At 29.7% G+C, this 18,731-nt stretch overlaps 2 protein-coding genes across 2 annotated transcripts; one reads left to right on the top strand and one right to left on the bottom strand.

Moving 5' to 3' along the window:
- The first annotated feature begins 9,290 nt into the window (after positions 1–9,290).
- LOC105952771 (carbonic anhydrase Nec1) lies at positions 9,291–11,225 on the top strand. The gene is made up of 7 exons (XM_012976350.2): positions 9,291–9,507; positions 9,600–9,811; positions 10,062–10,168; positions 10,268–10,382; positions 10,465–10,632; positions 10,726–10,779; positions 10,873–11,225. The coding sequence occupies exons 1-7, from the start codon at positions 9,411–9,413 to the stop codon at positions 10,951–10,953; spliced, it is 834 nt and encodes a 277-aa protein (XP_012831804.1). The 5' UTR covers positions 9,291–9,410; the 3' UTR covers positions 10,954–11,225.
- Positions 11,226–11,358: 133 nt separating this feature from the next.
- Positions 11,359–14,545, bottom strand: LOC105952770 (E3 ubiquitin-protein ligase RZFP34). The gene is made up of 13 exons (XM_012976349.2): positions 14,345–14,545; positions 13,996–14,135; positions 13,755–13,842; positions 13,558–13,617; positions 13,179–13,211; positions 13,015–13,092; positions 12,876–12,919; positions 12,730–12,770; positions 12,379–12,461; positions 12,174–12,265; positions 11,991–12,060; positions 11,859–11,900; positions 11,359–11,727 (listed from the first exon to the last, which is right to left on the bottom strand). The coding sequence occupies exons 2-13, from the start codon at positions 14,070–14,072 to the stop codon at positions 11,575–11,577; spliced, it is 861 nt and encodes a 286-aa protein (XP_012831803.2). The 5' UTR covers positions 14,073–14,135; positions 14,345–14,545; the 3' UTR covers positions 11,359–11,574.
- Positions 14,546–18,731: the final 4,186 nt, after the last annotated feature.

Here is an 18,731-nt window from a genome sequence, read left to right on the forward strand (position 1 = left end):
TAATATAGTATCCTAATTAACTACTATTAGTTAAAATTAATTATACTCTTTAGATATGTCAAAACTATATTAAGTTGCTTTCATTAATAATGATATAATTGATGTTAAAAAAATTTATGTTATAATTTTATTTAAAAAATATTTTATATTGGGTAAATTAAGAACATATATTTAGAATACTTATATTTTAAAAAAACTAGTTTTGTACATTTTAAACATGTATACCTTGAATTGCTTTGAAAAAATGATTTTCAATTTAGACTTAAATAGTAGATAACATAAATTGGTAATTATCATTACCATACCCTACCTAATATGTGTGCACGATTTGTAATATATTTTTTTAAGGGGCTCCAGATATATCCTCAAATATTTAAATAATAGAAAAAAATTCAATTCTATTTTTTTCATTAGACAAAAGTTCTATTCTTTGAGTAGTCTCTTCACCTTTAATCTCCACATTATCAACTTAGCTTCCCAAATACAAAATCGCAAAAATATATTTAAACATAGTTTATTATTTTAAATTTTAAGGGCTTACTTTCATAATCAATCCCATATCTAAAGAACATATATAAAAAACAAAACGAAACCCAATTACCTACCTTTTGAACAAACAACAGGTCCTTTATTATTTTTATAAACCATTTTTCAATTGAGGTAGAGGATTGGCAGACAACAAAAGTAGTTCAAAGTTCAAAATTAAGGGCCCATGATTTCTGTCACCAATTAATTAAAAATTAATTAATTAATTAAGAATCATTATTTTGTATTTTTAGGGGATTCATTCAGAACCTCATTTCTCCTTTTCATCATCTTGTTCTCTATAATGGGGCATACCCTATGTCTTCCTGCTAAGTGCTAAACCTTTTTTTTTTCTGCTTTAATTTTAATTAATTTCGTAATTAGCCGCAATCGTCGTTAAATGCTGCCCTAAACTCGAGGTTACATTTTCCAGCCCTTAGTTAATTTTTTTTTTATAGAAGTAATGACATAATATCTTTTAGGTTTTGATTAAATTAAATAATGCGTTTCTCTATCAGTTTAATTTTTTCAGTGAGGTAGTCATTTAACATTGGGAGATAGATGTTATACTAAGACTATTTACACCGAATGTTTGTTAAGTGATGTTGATGATGTTAAATAATCATCCACTAAGCGCACATACGCATGAGATTGTGTGTAATTATGTGTAGATTTACGATTTTAACAGTCACCCGATGCAAATAAACTAATGTAGCATCTAACTATTTTAAAAAAATACACGTGCAAGAATTCAAAATGAGATATACACCCCTTTTAAAATGTTCCGGGTCCGCTCCTGATCAAGCTGCAATGAACTACTATATGTGATTTCTTTCTTCTTCTTTTAATTTCTTCGTAGTGTTGACTATTTGATTCTTGAGCAAGCTTTAATACTTTAATATTCCTTGTAAGCCGTGCCCGGGTGGGTATCTTTGAAAAAAAAAAAAAGATAAAAGATAAAAAGATGATGAATACTTACAAGCATGCATGCGAGAATTCAACTTCCTCGATTTATTGTTTGTACTAAATATTGTGTGTTTGTGGTAGTAAATTGGGTTACATTTAGAAGAATATTTTGACTATATTGGGTACTCGTGTGAACATATATAGTTACAAAGTAAACAAAATAATATATCACTGTTCTACTTATATCTTTCCAGCATCTATGAGAGTTGGGGATTCGGTTTTAACCCGAACTCCAATATCCGACCCTTAAATCTCTCACGGATCTGAACACACTTGGGCATTGTGTTTCCCTCACTTAGAGATGTTCTCATTCACTCACAAAAGAAAACAGAAGAACGACTCAATCAGTAGGGAAGCCAGTGTAGGGCCGGGGGCAGTGACCCCCCCAAATTTTAATTTTATTTTACTATTATATATGTATATATAACTTATTTTTGAACAAAAACATCAACTTATATTATCATTTTCAGCAAAAGAGAACAGTTACAAACTTTAGTAGTACATCTGGAGTAGTTACAAATTAAAAGAGATCGGTAACCAAATAGATTGTTGAAAACATGAAAACAAACAAGTAGTCCCCATTTTAGCACACACATCAGCAATGCTATTAAGCTCCCACCATTCTCCTGAAACATTTAAGTCCACCGTGTAACAATATTGGCTCGTCACTTGGTTGAACAATCATTGTTGTTAGTATTTTCTTTACTTTACTTTAATGCATATTCGACCCTCCAATAATGAAATTTTGGATTCGCCACTGGACTTAGACATGACCACGGTTCGGTTCCGGTTCCAAACCGTTGATCCCGGTTCCGGTTCCGGTTCCGATTTTGGAGGAACCGGAACCGAACCGAATATTTCCGGTTCGGTTCTTTATGGATCGAAGCCACGTAGTTCTTACTTACCTTACTTACCTATCGCCCATCGGCCTCGGAAATTTTGACCGTTGCATTTCTTCTTTTTTCAATTTTTCTTTTTGAAAATCCGACCGTTTAGAATTGCCACGTGGATTTATTTTTATTATTTTTGTTTTGAAAATCCAACCGTTTGGAGCTGCCACCGTGGAATTTCATTATTTTAATTCTTTTATTTTTTTTAATCCGACGATTTAAATATTTAATTTTTTTTATATAAAAAACAGGTACGAATGGTTAGAACCGCAGTTCTAACCGTCAGTTCTCGGTTCCAGTTCCGGTTCTGGTCAAACCGCATTCGGTTCGGTTCAAAAATCGTTGACCCCGGTTCGGTTTCGATTCCAGTTCCGGTTCTAACTGAACCGATGGTCATTTCTAACTGGACTGAAGGCATGTTGGTTGGTTTCTCGATCTCTCTATGGTTTGAATATAAAGATGGAAAATTAAGATGGTTTCAGTTGGGAGACCTCTTTTAGTATAACCATCGTCATAGTCAAAGAACATGTTGCCAAAAATAGAAAATGAATAGTAAATGTGGTGGTAGGGCGAGAAGAGAGAGATAGACAAAAAATAGAGATTTGGGTTATAGAAATGCGTCGGAAGAGCATTTTGTTTCTCAAGTGAATGAACATGATCAATGGGTGGAAAGTGGAAACATACAATTCAGATCAAAGATCGAGAGGGTTCCGAAAGTTAAACGAACTAAGTTTGCAGTTGGCCCACCGCAAGTGGAGATAGCTAATGGGCCGAATCCGATTAATTCATTTCAGCCCAAAATCCAACGAATTTACTTTCTTGCACCATAAAGGCGAAAAACCTCGCCCCCATACGGTTTTGCTTTCTCTTATCTACTTTAGGCGGTTTTAACTAGTATCCTGATTTATACGCTGGCATGCTCGAAAATTCAAAAATCGATAATTAGGAACTAAGCAATGGCTTTTCTTCCATGAAATCTATATATATATATATATATATATATATATATATATATATATATATATATATATATATATATATATATATATATATATATATATATATATATATATATATATATATATATATATATATAATGGGCTTCTGAAGCCATCTAGGAGTCATATTTCTGATTCGACCTTACTGAACTAAATCTGTATCATTGTCAAACATGTTATTTACATTGAATAGTAAAGAGATCAGGTGACCACAAAACTATAGATTAGGTGAAGACTTTAAAAAGAATTAAAATTAAGATATTATGAGAAAATCTGATTTGAAATGGGAAAATTAGCATGAACCCCTCATTTATAAATATTGAGAGAGAGATAGAGGGAGAGAGAGAGAGAGAGAGAGAGAGAGGGGGGAAAGAGAGAATGGGGAGGAGAGAGGGAGACGTGAGAGTGAGTGAGATTGAAGAGTGATTGATAAGTGAGATTTATTTGATAAAACTCACTCATGGAATTTTGACTTTTTTATATAGGCTGCGGATATATGTAATACTAACTTCACTTGTGCAACACCAAATTAAAGAAAGATTCCAAAAGATTTTATTTTCTTAAGATGAAATGATAAATATACCCATAAATAAAATTTGCTTTTGTTTGCTCATGCAAGACCAAATAATAAATAGTGAAGGGAAAAAAAAAACAACGAACATGAGAAACTAAAAAAACCCACCACCCCAAACCTCCCTCCCCCCGTGAAACCCTACTATACGCCGAAGCTTCGCCGCCGACCGCCGCTCCTGATGCGACGTTCTTGATGTCTTGTACATATTTTTGAAATTTTTGATGAATTTTGACAATAAACTGCGTCATCGCATTCGCCTTTTGCTATAACAAATAAATGAATATTGAAATAAAAAGTAATTGGAAAATAGAAAGTTGAAAAAATTATGAAATAACTAAATTTCGACATTAAAGTGTCGAATATATGTCCATAATTTCGACACCTTAATGTCGAAATTTAGTATATTTGGACTAATTTGCTAACTAGTTAAACTTCGACACTAAGGTGTCGATTTTGTGCTCCAAAATCGACATATCAACGTCGATTTTTACCTATAAAATTCGACATGTACATGTCAATCACGTCTGCGCGGAATTTAAAATATATATATATATATATATATATATATATATATATATATATATATATATATATATATATATATATATATATATATATATATATATATATATGAAACAACTAAATTTCGACATTAAGGTGTCGAATATATGTCCATAAATTCGACACCTTAATGTTGAAATTTAGTATAGTTGGACTAATTTGCTAACAGTTAAATTTCGACACTAAGGTGTCGATTTTGTACTCCAAAATCGACAACTCAATGTCGATTTTTACCTATAAAATTCGACATGTACATGTCGACTGCGTTTGCACGAATTTTTTTTTTTGGAAAAACGATATTTTAGCTAAAAAACATATAAATGCATACTTTCTTGGGTTCTTCCACCGTAGAATCTTCTATTTTGATGTCTTCTGACTCCATACTTGACATCTTTGTAAGATTTATTGAGTTTTGATGATTTTGAATGTTTAGGTTTTGTGGGTTTATGGAGGAGGAAGGAGAAATGTTTTGTGGGTTTTGGAAGATGGAGAAGATGAGAGTTGGTCTTGTGATTTTGTGATAGGGTCTTTTGTGTTTTTGAGTTTTTGGTATTGCACATTTGGAATTTTCTATTTTTTTAACAAGTAAGGATATTATAGTATTTATACATTGAAAAAATTAATTTGATCTTGCACAAGTGGAATTAGTCTTGCATATAGCCGCAGCCTTTGATAAATCCTTAATGTGTATTGACTTAAATTCAATCAATCTAAAATATCGTATATGCCCCAACTAACTATTACAATAGAGTGGGTTTCATGTTTATATAGTTGTTATACATAGTGGTTTTCATGTTTATATAGTTATTTATACATAGTGGTTATCGTTAATTACCTAGCGATTTTTTATTGCTTAAATATTGATTTTCGTCAATTACATAGTGTTTTTTGTTAATTAAATAGTGGTTTGCGATAAGTTTATAGTGGATTTTCGTAACCGAATACGTTAATCACATAGTGGCTTTTTATAAGTTTATATTGAATTTGAATTTGTTAAAAACAATTTTTTTTTTTAAAATTAATTTGAAAAACAGTAGTAGAAAAATCAAAAAATCAAAATTAGGAAACGAAAATAAACTTTTGTAAAAAGGAAATCAAACATTTCTTATTAAAAATTCGAAAATAAAAATAAAATAAATACCAAATTTTTTAATCGAAATTCGAAAAACCAATTTTCTGAAGAAAAATAATACGAAAAAAAATACAAAAAAATTAAATAAATTGAAATGTTGTGAGATTTTTGAGGGATTTTGGGGAGTGAGCAGATACTTAAGGAGTTATTTTGGAGAAAGATATGATTTTGTTTTTCTATTTTCGGATGAATTATTAGGGGCATTTTTGGAAATCAAGTGAGTAGTTCTCAGTTCTCACTAATTGGTGTTTTAAAATTAGTCTTATCTTAATGAGAAAATTATATGAGGGAATTTGGTCAAATAAGCCCTAATTTAATTTAATTCATATTAATTTTATTGTTCAAAGTTAACAGAATGATTTCCACCTATATAAGTCCATAATTAAGGGTGTCTAGCCAATTTTCTCGAGAAATATAATTTTCTTATTTTTTTTATGGAAAGTTACAAAATGCAAGTGTGAAGACATAAAACAATACGAACTGACCTTCCTGTACTTTACTATTTGGGTTTTGAAAATGACCGAAATACAATCACTGGTCAAAATTGGTCTCCTCCCATTTAATCATCATAGTCAAAATTTGCACAATCATGGAAGTTGAGTTTCAAATTGTTTATTTTTTTTTATTTTTTTGTTCTTTTCATTTTTGTTTGTTATTTGAAGCAACAAACTGTGGTATTAAAAAATGTAGTTGCTTGCAATTACGAATTGACAGTTATGAATTTATAAGAAAAAAAAAGAATTATTATAAATTATTATCCTAAAAAAATATTTTATGGGATTAATATATAATTAAATTTCAAGATCCATATATCTAAGGATAAATTACTGATTTTCTTTTCACGATTTGATTATTTAAAAATAAATTTTGCTCCCCATTAACATTTATTATTTTCTAGATTATATCTCTTAAGGTAGTGGACTAATAGTAATTTCAAGAGTAAATCTTCTCTCCTGCCCAAAATTTTCAACAAACTACTTGCCCAAAAAGATAAAATCTCTCGTCCTAGGGTCTCCATTCACCGGCCCGACAGGTTTGATAGAGTACGTAACTCATGGTGATTTTGTAATGGGCAGTCTAACTATGGATGTAAATGAGCTAAGTCGACTCGATAAAAACTCGGACTCAAACTCGAGTTTTTCGAGCTCAAGCTATCTAACGAGCGGAACTGGAACTTCTTTATAGTTGTTCGTGACCTCACATGCCGGCTCTCAAGCCCTTTTTATTTATTTTAAATTTAATTTTTCATATGTCATTTTTAATTAAAATAATATATATTAATAATCTAATATAAAATATTATAATAGTAATATGAAAACTACATATAAAAATTATAAAAAAATTACAGTTAATTATTTTTTTTTATTTTTTACTATAACATATTTTTTTTTAATAATATAAAAAAATTAGAAAAACAATTTCAAAATAAGCTCGAGCTCGAACTCTGGATTCGAGCTCGCCAAACCAACCATACGCAGCTCATTTAACTCCTCAAATTGAAACTTATTCAATTTTCAGAATTCCAAAACACATAAATAAATAAATAAATAAATAAATAAATAAATAAATAAATAAATAGTAGACAAGGATGGATATAAATATATTGGAGATGACCTAATTGCTGATGTATACAAAAGGTTAAGTTCAATAATACCCTTGCTCTGTCGCATGCTAAATCATCAATTGTTACGCAACATGCTTACCTCTTTCTTTTTCATGCCTACTATTTTATATAAAACACGTTATTTTTAGTACGGAAAGACTAACTTTTAGTCGTAACGAATATTTTTTTTATTTATAAGAAAATCCCTTGATATTTGATACGATCAATAAATATATATATTTTATTTCATTTTTATTTATTTTACTTTCTTGTTGGTAGATGAGTAATTAGAGTAATTAGGGACATAGAGTTGTTTTTTTTTCTTATTGAAATTGTATAGGACACCATTATTTTGAATGAAGCAATAAATACTTTTATGGAGTATTTCCTACTTTAATGAGGAATTCGAGGATAATTCGATGATGCCTACATATTCTATATACATAGCCACTTAAAGTGAACTGGATAAATTTCGATCCCGTGACAATAGTGATTATATATATTAGGGTAAATTACAACCATCCCTGATGTATGGTTAAATTATGGAAACCCTTTTCTGTTTGGATAATTACAACCATCCTTCTAAAATCTAATTTTTTGTACACTCCACCCTTGCAGTTTCAAATTTAATAGAATCTTCTAGATTGTATGGAATATTCTTAATTTTGTACCCGTTTTATCCCATTCGAGCTCCAATGTGTTTTTTTGGCTTGTATATATCAGATTGTTGTGCATCAGAAACTGTAGTTTTGCACAAAACGAGTACAAACTAGTGAACATTCCACATAATCTTGATGATTATGTTGAATGTAACACCGTAAGAGTGAAGGTGTAAGAAAATTCACAAAAACATGGGTTACCTAATTCACATTTATAGTTAGGGGTTCATTGAGAATTAAAGGGAAAAAAAGGCCAAAAAAATAAGGAAAGAAAGAGTTATAGAGTTGTATTAATTAACACAGCTAGCATATGGACTTTTAAACATTGTTTAATTAAGTTGGATTTTGTACCCACCGAATACTGCAGTAGATTAAGATATTAATTAAGGGATTCGATTTTGTTCAAGACAATTTCTTCTCCAAATCCAAATTTTAAAACAAAGCGTCAATTGCAAAGCCAATATTTACATAATTATATTTATTTAAATTAAGAACACGTATACTGCCATTTCAACGCTTTCGATTTTATAATTTCAAATTTCGTGATTACCAAATGCCACATCAATTCTGTAGGTAAGAGCCAAAAGAAAATTTGCTATTTCCTTTTGTTACATAATGTTTATTAAAATGGCTTAATCTCACTTTGCACCATTGAATTATAGTTTTTTGGCGTTCTGCATCCGCAAAAATAAAAATAAAAATTAATAGCACTTTACATCTTCCGAACACAGTAAATCATGCATTACGCACTCTGGATGAATTTTTAAAGTTAATAAAAGTAATTTAATATTTTTATTGGAATTGTTTTAGGATGTCAAATGCAAATCAATTTTTTTTCACTAATTACAATAAAAGATCCATCAACCGAATAATTTAGTGAGAAAAAATATTTATTTTAGTAAGAAAATATAGTATATTTCAATAATTCGTTGTGATTTTTTTTTTTTTTTTGGTATTTTGTATGCTTGAAATTATGTTGGAGGTAGAAGAAAATAATAATTAATTTTTTTATTTTACACTGGAAAAAAAAAACCAATAAAAATGAAATAATTACCCTTATTTAGTTTTAAATATTCAATTTATGGTGTATTTTCGAGGGTGCAAAGTACTATTAATTTTTTTTAAGGGTGCAAAGTGTCAAAACACTATATTTCAAGGGTAGAAAGTGAAATTAAGCCATATTAAAATTGAAATACGTGTGGTTAGATCTCATTAGGTGCCTAAATCTGCCAGTCCTACTATATTTATTTAATATTGAAATATCACGTTCACACGCCGATGCTACAACTATGCAAGAAACTTACAGGAAAGCCCCTCCCCATTAATTTATTAACCACCACTCCCTTTTTTATATTTATATATACACCCTATAATATAACACAACTCAACTAATCAAACCATTTCCAAACAAAGATTCTCACATCATTGTTTTCTTCTGTTTCTCCCAAATAATACATATAGTTGTCCCCCCTGCAATAAAAAAAAAATTAATTTAAAAAAAAATGATTAAGAGCAAATTAAACAAGTCTTGTTTCGATATTCTGATCGTCGCCTGCCTCGTTTTGCTTGCTGCAAAATCCATTCATGCTCAAGAAGTAGGTATGTATCTATATTTGTATGATGTATTTTCATGAACTGATCAGTTTAATTTCCAATTTTTATTTATTTTTTGTTTTAATTGAAATTATCAGAGGACGAAAGAGAATTCGATTACGCGGAGAAAGGCGAAAAGGGTCCGAGAAAATGGGGTCACATAAAGGAAGAATGGGCTGCATGCAATAACGGAACCATGCAATCTCCGGTCGATATGTCGAACGCTCGAGTGAGGATTATTTCCAAGCCGGAGAAGAGGATTTACCGAGTTTCTAACGCAACGGTCAGAAATAGAGGTCACGATATTCAAGTAAGATTTTTATTTTTTTATTTTAAATCAATTATTTGAATGATTAAAATATTCATTCAGTCACAATTAGATAGCTGGCTTGTTGTTCTTAAGTACTATTATAATAATTTTGATTTGATTAAGATTGTTACATATATGTTTTTGTAAGGACATGCAGTCAACTACTTCAGATGATCAATTTGATGAACAATATAGTAGTATAATATTTTGCATCCTATTAAATTTTTATTTTATTTTTTCGGTGGTGCAGATTCAGTGGTCGGGGGATGCCGGGTCGATATTAATAAACGGGACCGAGTTTTCTCTCCGATATGCCCACTGGCACTCTCCGTCGGAGCACACTATCAATGGCAGAAGGTACTTATAATTGATAACTACTTACGTATTTATTTTAATTTTTTGTGATTCCTAATTTGCGACGTAACAAAATTAAATAAAGATTTTTTTTCGTAATAGGTACGACATGGAGTTACACATGGTGCACCTCAACACAGATTCGAATGTAACAACTAAGATAGCTGTCGTCGGAATCTTGTACAAAATCGGCAAACCTGATAAATTCCTCTCCAAGGTAACTAATTATTATGTTTCTTGATCAAAATGATTTTAGAAATTAAAAAAAAATGTTGAATAACGGTGAATATTATCGACAGTTGATGAGGAATATATCGTCGATCGTGGATAACAAGGACGAACAGGTAAATATCGGAATGATTAATCCGAACGACATTAAATTACGCAGCAAACGGTACTACAGATACATGGGATCACTCACAGTTCCTCCTTGTACAGAAGGTGTTATTTGGACCTTAAATAAAAAGGTATTATCATCTCATTATTCATTTAATCTGCTGCATCACTTAAAATCGAAAATTCGCCGAATAATTAATATTTATTTGAATTAATTATTTCAGGTGAAGACTGTTTCGAGGGAGCAAGTTAATTTGCTCAGAGAAGCTGTTCATGATGTAAGTACTAATTAATTTAAATATTTTTTTTCAAGAATTAATCCGATCATATTTTCGTATTTAATATTTTCTTTTTCGGGTTTTTTTCGACAGTACGCGGAGGTAAACGCGAGGCCGTTGCAGCCACACAACAAGCGCGGCATATACCTTTACGGGCCAGGTGCTACCGATTGATGATATATAAATTAGTACAAAATAATTTTATTTTTATTTTTCTATTGGTTGAATGTTGATTCTAATTCATGTTTACTGAAGATTTTTTTTGAGTTTCAATCTTCTTTCGATATGATTTATTTATTTATTTATAATACACTGTTTAATTAATTAAGAGTTTTTTTTTTCTGGCAACTTGGAACAGAGCAATTTCTGTAATAATTTCCTTAAAAAGCATATGTTAGTTCCTCCAACTTTCATTTCATTATTAAGATCTATTCTTTACTTGGTCACCTTTATTACAAAATATTAGCATAATTGACTAACCACCTTCAAGATCGATCGTACACGGTTTCGTCGTTTTTTAACTACTGTTTAATGTATTAATAAATAATTTATATTTCGGTTTTCTAAAATCTTGAGAGATATTGAAAGAATATATATTTTCATAACAAAGTCATTATATATTATTACACATCTAGAACTTGTCCTCCGAGGATGATAAAAAGACCGAAAAACCTAATCGAGGAATAGGTTTTTACATTAGCATTTTTAGTTTGATACAAGATGGACACAATTATTCTTTAAAAGATATATACATAAAACAATAAAATAAAATAAAAAATAAATAAAAAATTCCGATCATCTAACCATCTCCGATATCCTGGATGAGCATGGTCTATGGCCTCCTCTAGTCTGCCTCGTATTGTACGAATTGCAATTCGTGCATTTGTGTGCCAAAATATGATAATTCACCTCCGAAGTTTCTCCACAGTCATTGCAGAGTATCCATACCTAATTCAAAAAATAAAATCGAGTATCGCTCGTCTCAGCTAAAATATTATTTTACATAAAAAAAAGGCTAGGCATTGATTATATATATATATATATAATATATATGTATATTAGTTAGCTGTTAATCTTACCATTTTATCTTTATACATTTGAGGCATAGGTGTTGAGGCAATCTGAATTTTTTCAGACAAAACAAACGAGACGGTTAATAATATTAATGTCGATATTAAGCTAATAATAACTATATAGCAATTGTAGCCCACCTCCTGGTCAAGCCTTTCCCAAATACGAGTCATATCGCAATATGATTTTGAGCAAACAGGACATGAATACCTGCAATAATATGTCTAATGTGTTAGATATATATACGTCGATTATAGATACAAAAAAATTGGAAGGGCCGTTTATAAACGAGAAAAAAAGGGTGACTAACTAAAAAATCTTACTGGAAATGGCGTTCCATTTCTTTAACACAGTTAAGATGTATGGTGTGACCGCATGGAAGCACCGTAGTGTCTCTTGGTGTATCGAAGAGATACTGTATTCAGACATAATAAAATTAAAAACAAATAAATAAATAAATAAAAAACTCTTTAGTACAAAACGATAAAATGATATTATTTATATATGGATTAGTTGACTCTTATTTACCTCAAAGCAAATAGGACAATCGTGGTGCATTGCTCTCTCGATGCATATATGTGAATCCTTCAATAAATTTGAATAGCAGCATCCTGAAAGAAAGAAAAAAAATCGATTTGAATTATTAACTGCGCAAATATTTCTATATTTAGGAAATTATAAGGGTGTTCATTCGTTAAAACCGTACCGGAATTTCGGTACTTAAAAAATTTGTACCGTTTACCGAACCGAACTATTCGGTTTCGGTACAGTTTTTAACCGAATTAATTCTGTTTTTTCGGTTCAGTTGGTTTACCGACCGAGTGAACACCCCTAGTAAATTATTAGATTTTATTTATGACTATATATACTGTGACTCACCGCATTTATCACAATGGAAGAAGTTTTCTTTGCCACCGGTTCTAATTGTAACAAACAGCAGGCACAGAACAAGAGAGAAAGTTATTAGATGTACAGAGATGCACGTAAAAATTGAAGGTACAAACAGAAGGGTTAAAAAATTAAACCTGCATATTCCACATTTCTCGCAGTGATATTGATTCTTCGAAACCTTAACAACCAAAAAAAAAATTATATAATATTGGAGCACCAAACGAAAGGAAGATACGTTAATTATTCACGAATTGATTGGGGAAAAAATCTTACATCATCATCGAAGAATTTGCATATCGAGCAATAGTAATTCCCCATACAAATCCCGCAATTAATACACATCTGTTGAACCTACACGACAGTCGAAATATGAAACGTCAATTAAGGAAATTAATAATGGAAAATTGTAACTTTTGAAGTCTAGATCTCGAACTCACATCTTGTTCTGTATTACACAACGAGCAGATGACCTGAAGACACGTATAAAACAACATAAGTAAATAAAAAAGTATTGCAATATAGATACATATATATAGGATCACTTAATTGGAACACAATCAAAGAGGAAATATGACAATCTATGCAAATTATCGGCGAAGCTTCAAAGAGCCGAATAACGAAATTCGTTCAGTGAAACATTATTTACTATTTACTTCAGATCGACATTATAAGAAAATTGCTTCCAAAAAACATTAGTAACTTTGTTCGTTGTTTTCTTTTTGTACGAAAAAAATGTCATAAAAAGAACAGGATAAAAAAAAACAGGGAGCGTCTAATCTAATCGAGGGCGGCGAGAAACAAAATTACAAAACTAACCCTTTCGAGTTGATGTCGTGGAATATCATGTCGATCGAGTGGTTCAACTTCTATCGAGTTCTGCTTATATTTAGATAGCATGAGTTAGTATTTGTATGAATCTTTGTAATAAATTGAGATTAATCATAGTAAGCTCACACATGAATAATAATAACTATGTAATAACAATTAAATAAATAAAAAAATTATGAGTGAACCTTAGCATCATTGTGGCAGTGCCTGCAATCAAATATCTCATTGCAACACGGTGCTATGATCTTACACCTCCTTCGATAATGCGAGCACCTGAAATTAATTAATTCAACAACATTTATTTATTTTTGTTTCTTACATTAAATTTATGATTTCTAAAACTAATAAAAAGGGCAGATGAAAAAACAAAATAAGGGTAAATTAAGAGAAACAGAGAAATTAAAGCAGGGCAGAAATAAAAATTACCCATATGATTTCTGATATCCCATCTCCGTCATGCATTCGTCATCCACACACAGATCCCTCTTCATACCACCCTCCATTTTGTTATAATTAATTAATTAATTAATTACGGTGAAAAATTCAGAATTCGTCCCTAAATTTCCCTGAAATTCGGAAGAAAAAAAATTAAATTCAGCACTCTACGCAAAACAGATCTAAATCGAAATGTAATTTTGACAATACTAGGCAGCAATAATATATGCGTGATGAACTGATGATTTATTGCTGCTACTATATATATATTCTCAGTTTCTCACTCATCATCAAAATTTGGAGGAGAGAGAAAGGATGGAAGTAGAGCGGGAAAGCTTACAGAACAAAACGACGTCGTGCAGGAAATTTGAGTGACTTCAGACAGACAATTGTGTTGTTGGAGTATGAAATGCAAGATCCCTCCCTCACTCGTAAGTTCATACTTTATAGACAACAATGGATTGATGAGCTCAGAATGTCACACTTTTTCTTTTTTTTTTTTGTAATTTAATTGTGGTCCTATTTTAAATGTGAATTTACCAAAATGTCTTTCCTTTCTCATTTTCTGTATATATAGTGTGGTATGTATCTTTATTTTATCCATTTATTTATTTATTTATTTGTTGTAGATTTTCAATCTCGAAAATTATAATTTTTTCGTTATTTGTGATGGAAAAGTATCTCTCTTGTTTTAAAATTATTATATTTTGGAAATGAATCTTCATTTGTGTTATTTGATACATGCAAGTTTCTAATGTACGAGTACGAGGGTGTTCGAGTGTATTACAAACATTTGATAAGTTCGATATTTACATCTTATAATTTTTTTTTTGAAGAGTTGATAAGATGTTATGTGTTGTTGAAAATTGTTTTTCTAGAATATTTATTTGGATGATGAGGTTATAAATTATTTTTAGTGAATATAAAATCTTAAGTGAATAAACAAAAAAAGTAAGGCATGTGTACTTAAAAAGAGGTATAAACTCTATAACAACTTATTTTTTGAATTTGTAAATATTTTAGATATATACACGCTTAATAATCTGATAAATTTCTTCCAGTACTAAAAGTATGAACGGTGGTGGCCTATAAGAGTCACAAGTCTCGGTCCGTGTGTGTTTTTGTTACTATTGAAATTCTTTTGGACCATATTGATATTGAGGAATATTGAAAAAAAATAAATAAATAAATAAACATATCATCACTATAGTTGATAGTGAAAAATCTCCAACCAATTTATGATCCACTTCTTGATTTTTTTTTATTTTTTTTTTATTTTTTTTTTTTTTTGTGCGTGTGGGGAGGAGGGGTATTTTGGACAAACCAAGTGAAGAGATTGTGTAGGTGGATATATGTGATGTCGGACAAACAAATGGATAAATTCCTTTAGATTTGCTGACAAGGATCTGGTCCCACTTGACAGCACTCAGTTCCGTACCTCACTTGATACCCAGTCCATGGTATTATATATTATTATTGATACTAAACTTTGATACATCTATGTAAAATATGTATATATAATTATTTATACTTGCATTTGATAAAATAAAATCAATAAAATTTATTTGGTGTAGCATATAATAAAATGCAATAAATTGTTACTACATCATCTAAGCATAATTTTCTATCCGAGTAGTCCACCTTGTGAGCACTATTCAAGTAAAATCGAGTGTTGTCTCGTAAGGATGACATAGCGGTTAAAGTAAGTGGTTGTTAAATCGAACTCATCACTCATGATTAGTCTAATGTTGTTTACGTCTATCGTATGATTTACAAACTATAATACAAGACGGTGGATTTTACACAGTGCAGCTATAAGGTTGAATGTGAATTCTTACATTACCCAGAAAAAAAAGGTAGAATCAAGTGAGAATGTATTACGAATTGAATTAATTTGACTTTTCATGAAAATTTAAATATATATACTTGTTATGTTTTAAATTAGGGTAAATTAGAACCAGTCATAGTCCATTAGAACCCTATCGGAATAATGTATCCAATGCATTATCCCGTTAGAGTTTCTAACTACGTTTCAGGGGGGTGAGTGTAATTATCAATACCACAGGGACCTTAAAGTTATTTAAGCATACCTCAGGGGTGTGGGTGTAATTTACCCTTTAAATTAAATGAGTTTTAATCATGTTATACATTATTAATAATTATATTTCATAATTTCTTATAAATCACTTGGATAGAGTTCGATATTCCTAAATTCAATTCGTCAAACATATATCAACAAATAATATAATTTAACTTTTAGTAATTTTCAGAGTAGTGATAGACTGACAATTCCAGTTCTTATCTACTAAAGCCGACGAATTTGACCAACTTTATTTATTTTGGTCACAAATTAGTTATTTTACTTGTGAGGACATTTTCTTTTAATAATTTTGCTACAAGAACATAGAAAACGGAAAATACAATTCAGTCACATTTATCAAATAAACTTAGTACCTACAAGTGTTAATATATCTTACTTCTAGTTATGTTTGTCACACGATTACCCTGATGTATTCTACATCTTCTGAAGTTTACGAGTTATTGCACGATAACAGAAATTTGCTCAATTTATTATCTTGAGTTACAGCGAGTTCTCTTATCGATGAAAATAATAATATCAAATACAAATTAGTTAAAATAAAAATATCATATAGTGGTGAAACATGTTTTTTTTTCCAGATCTCTTTACAGTAATACCTCTGTTTTAAAACAAGTGTCGCTTAGCCGTATTTTTTTCTTCTCATATTAAGTATTACTCTCGAATTTCAAATAAAAATTAGTTTCTTTCTACATAATTTGCCATTTATCATTGATTGTTCACGTTGCTTATTGAAATTAAAAGAAAAGGGCATGTAAAGGGCGGTTTGAGAATTTTTTTTTTTCATAGAAGGAACATAGGCTATTTATTATATTTCTTAATTGCGTGTTTTACCTTAAACGACACTTATCATTAATTGACAGACTATTGCACAAAATTAACAATTTTTTGTTTAACCCTCTCACTTGTATTTGATTTGATGAATTTGAATTTTATATAATGATATGAGCAAATGAATTTAAATAAAGTAAATTTCACAATAACTTAAAAAATAATTAAACTCTAAAAAGATTCAAAATATATAGTACAATGAATTCAACCAAACAAAACAAGGTTGGAAGATAAATATGAATTCTAAAAAATTAACACTAAATCTTTCTTGGAAATCACAATGTGAAGTTGTAGAAATGGACGTTAAAAATGAGTGTGAAAATTAACGGTCGATATCAGGGTAGTGCGAAAACATATGGGGACGTTAACGTCAAATCAAACGGTCGGTTTCGTATAGGAGAATAGTGAGTAGAATATCTAGTCATATGTTTGTCTTTATGAATCAGTTATACTCTTTCTAAAGCTTTCTTCGCTACACGCACTCACTAACCTTATGCAACTTTAATATCTACTACATCTTTCTCTATCTATTCTTTTTACATTTCATTTTCTTGTCTTCTATTCATACTTATTTTATGCAATTCCAATCTTTTATTTATACATATATATATATATATATATATATATATATATATATATATATATATATATATATATATATATATATCCCATAAATATTATCGGTATAACCGATTCATATTCTTATATTTTATTTTATTTTTAGGGCCTCTTAGATATAATCTAGACATAAATCAGAACCGGAACCGAACCGAATATTTCCAATTCTTTACGGTTGGGTTTTCGGTTCTACCTGGTAGAACCGACGGGTTCTAAGCAATTTTTTTTTTTAATAATTAACTTAAAAAAATAATTAAAAAAACTTTTAAAAAAAGTTAATTTGTTTTAAAAAAAAAAATACTTATTCATTTTTTGAAAAACATATATTTAATTTTTTTTTTAAATACTTCAATACTTTTCGTTGATATATATATATATATATATATATATATATATATATATATATATATATATATATATATATATATATATATATATATATATATATATATATATATATATATATATATATATATATATATATATATATATATAATTTTTTTTTTTTTTTGTTTTAGAAAAACCGGTTCCACCGGTTCTCGGTTCCAAAAATGGGGAACCGGAATCGAACCGAACCGGTTTTCTCGGTTCCGGTTCCGGTTCGGTTAAAAAAACCGTTGACCCCGGTTCGGTTCCGGTTCCAGTTTCGTATCTAACCGAACCGATGATGATGTCTAGATATAACCCCTAAATACTTCTTTTAATACGGACATGCCCAAACTATTTTGCACCATTTGAAAAAATCGCCTTCCTAATTTCAGCCACCCATTTTTTTCAATTGTGCCCCAACCACCTCATTAACACTATCACCAATTATGTCTCATCCACCTCATCAGCCATTTTTTTTTTTAAATTAACTTTTTTTTCTCTCTATCAGGTATATTTATCGACTATGAGATATAAGATTAAAACTTAACTTTTTAAATAAAATTAAACATATAAAAATATATAATAAACAAACTAAATGAATTTTTCATGTATGTTTGATATGATATTTGAATATTTTTTAAAATAAAATGAAGTGTAATAAAATATTTTAATGAAACGGTGCTGTGAAAGTTTTATTTTTTTGTTGCATTAATATATTAATATAAAATAAAGGTTGTAAAAGAAATATAATTTTCTTTTGATGGATAAAGAAAATATAATTTATTATCGAGATAATAAGAATATTTGTGTA

Source organism: Erythranthe guttata, chromosome 10 (genome assembly GCF_056151865.1).
Source record: "Erythranthe guttata isolate IM_541 chromosome 10, IM_541, whole genome shotgun sequence".
Lineage (NCBI taxonomy): Eukaryota > Viridiplantae > Streptophyta > Magnoliopsida > Lamiales > Phrymaceae > Erythranthe > Erythranthe guttata.

Coding starts and splice junctions, on each gene's coding strand:
- LOC105952770 (XM_012976349.2), bottom strand. CDS start 14,072: ATGGAGGGTGGTATGAAGAGGGATCTGTGTGTGGATGACGAATGCATG. Junction 13,843..13,995: donor GGATATCAGAAATCATATGG/GTAATTTTTATT, acceptor AATTAATTTCAG/GTGCTCGCATTATCGAAGGA. Junction 12,462..12,729: donor CTTCCATTGTGATAAATGCG/GTGAGTCACAGT, acceptor TCTTTCTTTCAG/GATGCTGCTATTCAAATTTA.
- LOC105952771 (XM_012976350.2), top strand. CDS start 9,411: ATGATTAAGAGCAAATTAAACAAGTCTTGTTTCGATATTCTGATCGTC. Junction 9,508..9,599: donor CATTCATGCTCAAGAAGTAG/GTATGTATCTAT, acceptor TGAAATTATCAG/AGGACGAAAGAGAATTCGAT. Junction 10,780..10,872: donor TCAGAGAAGCTGTTCATGAT/GTAAGTACTAAT, acceptor TTTTTTCGACAG/TACGCGGAGGTAAACGCGAG.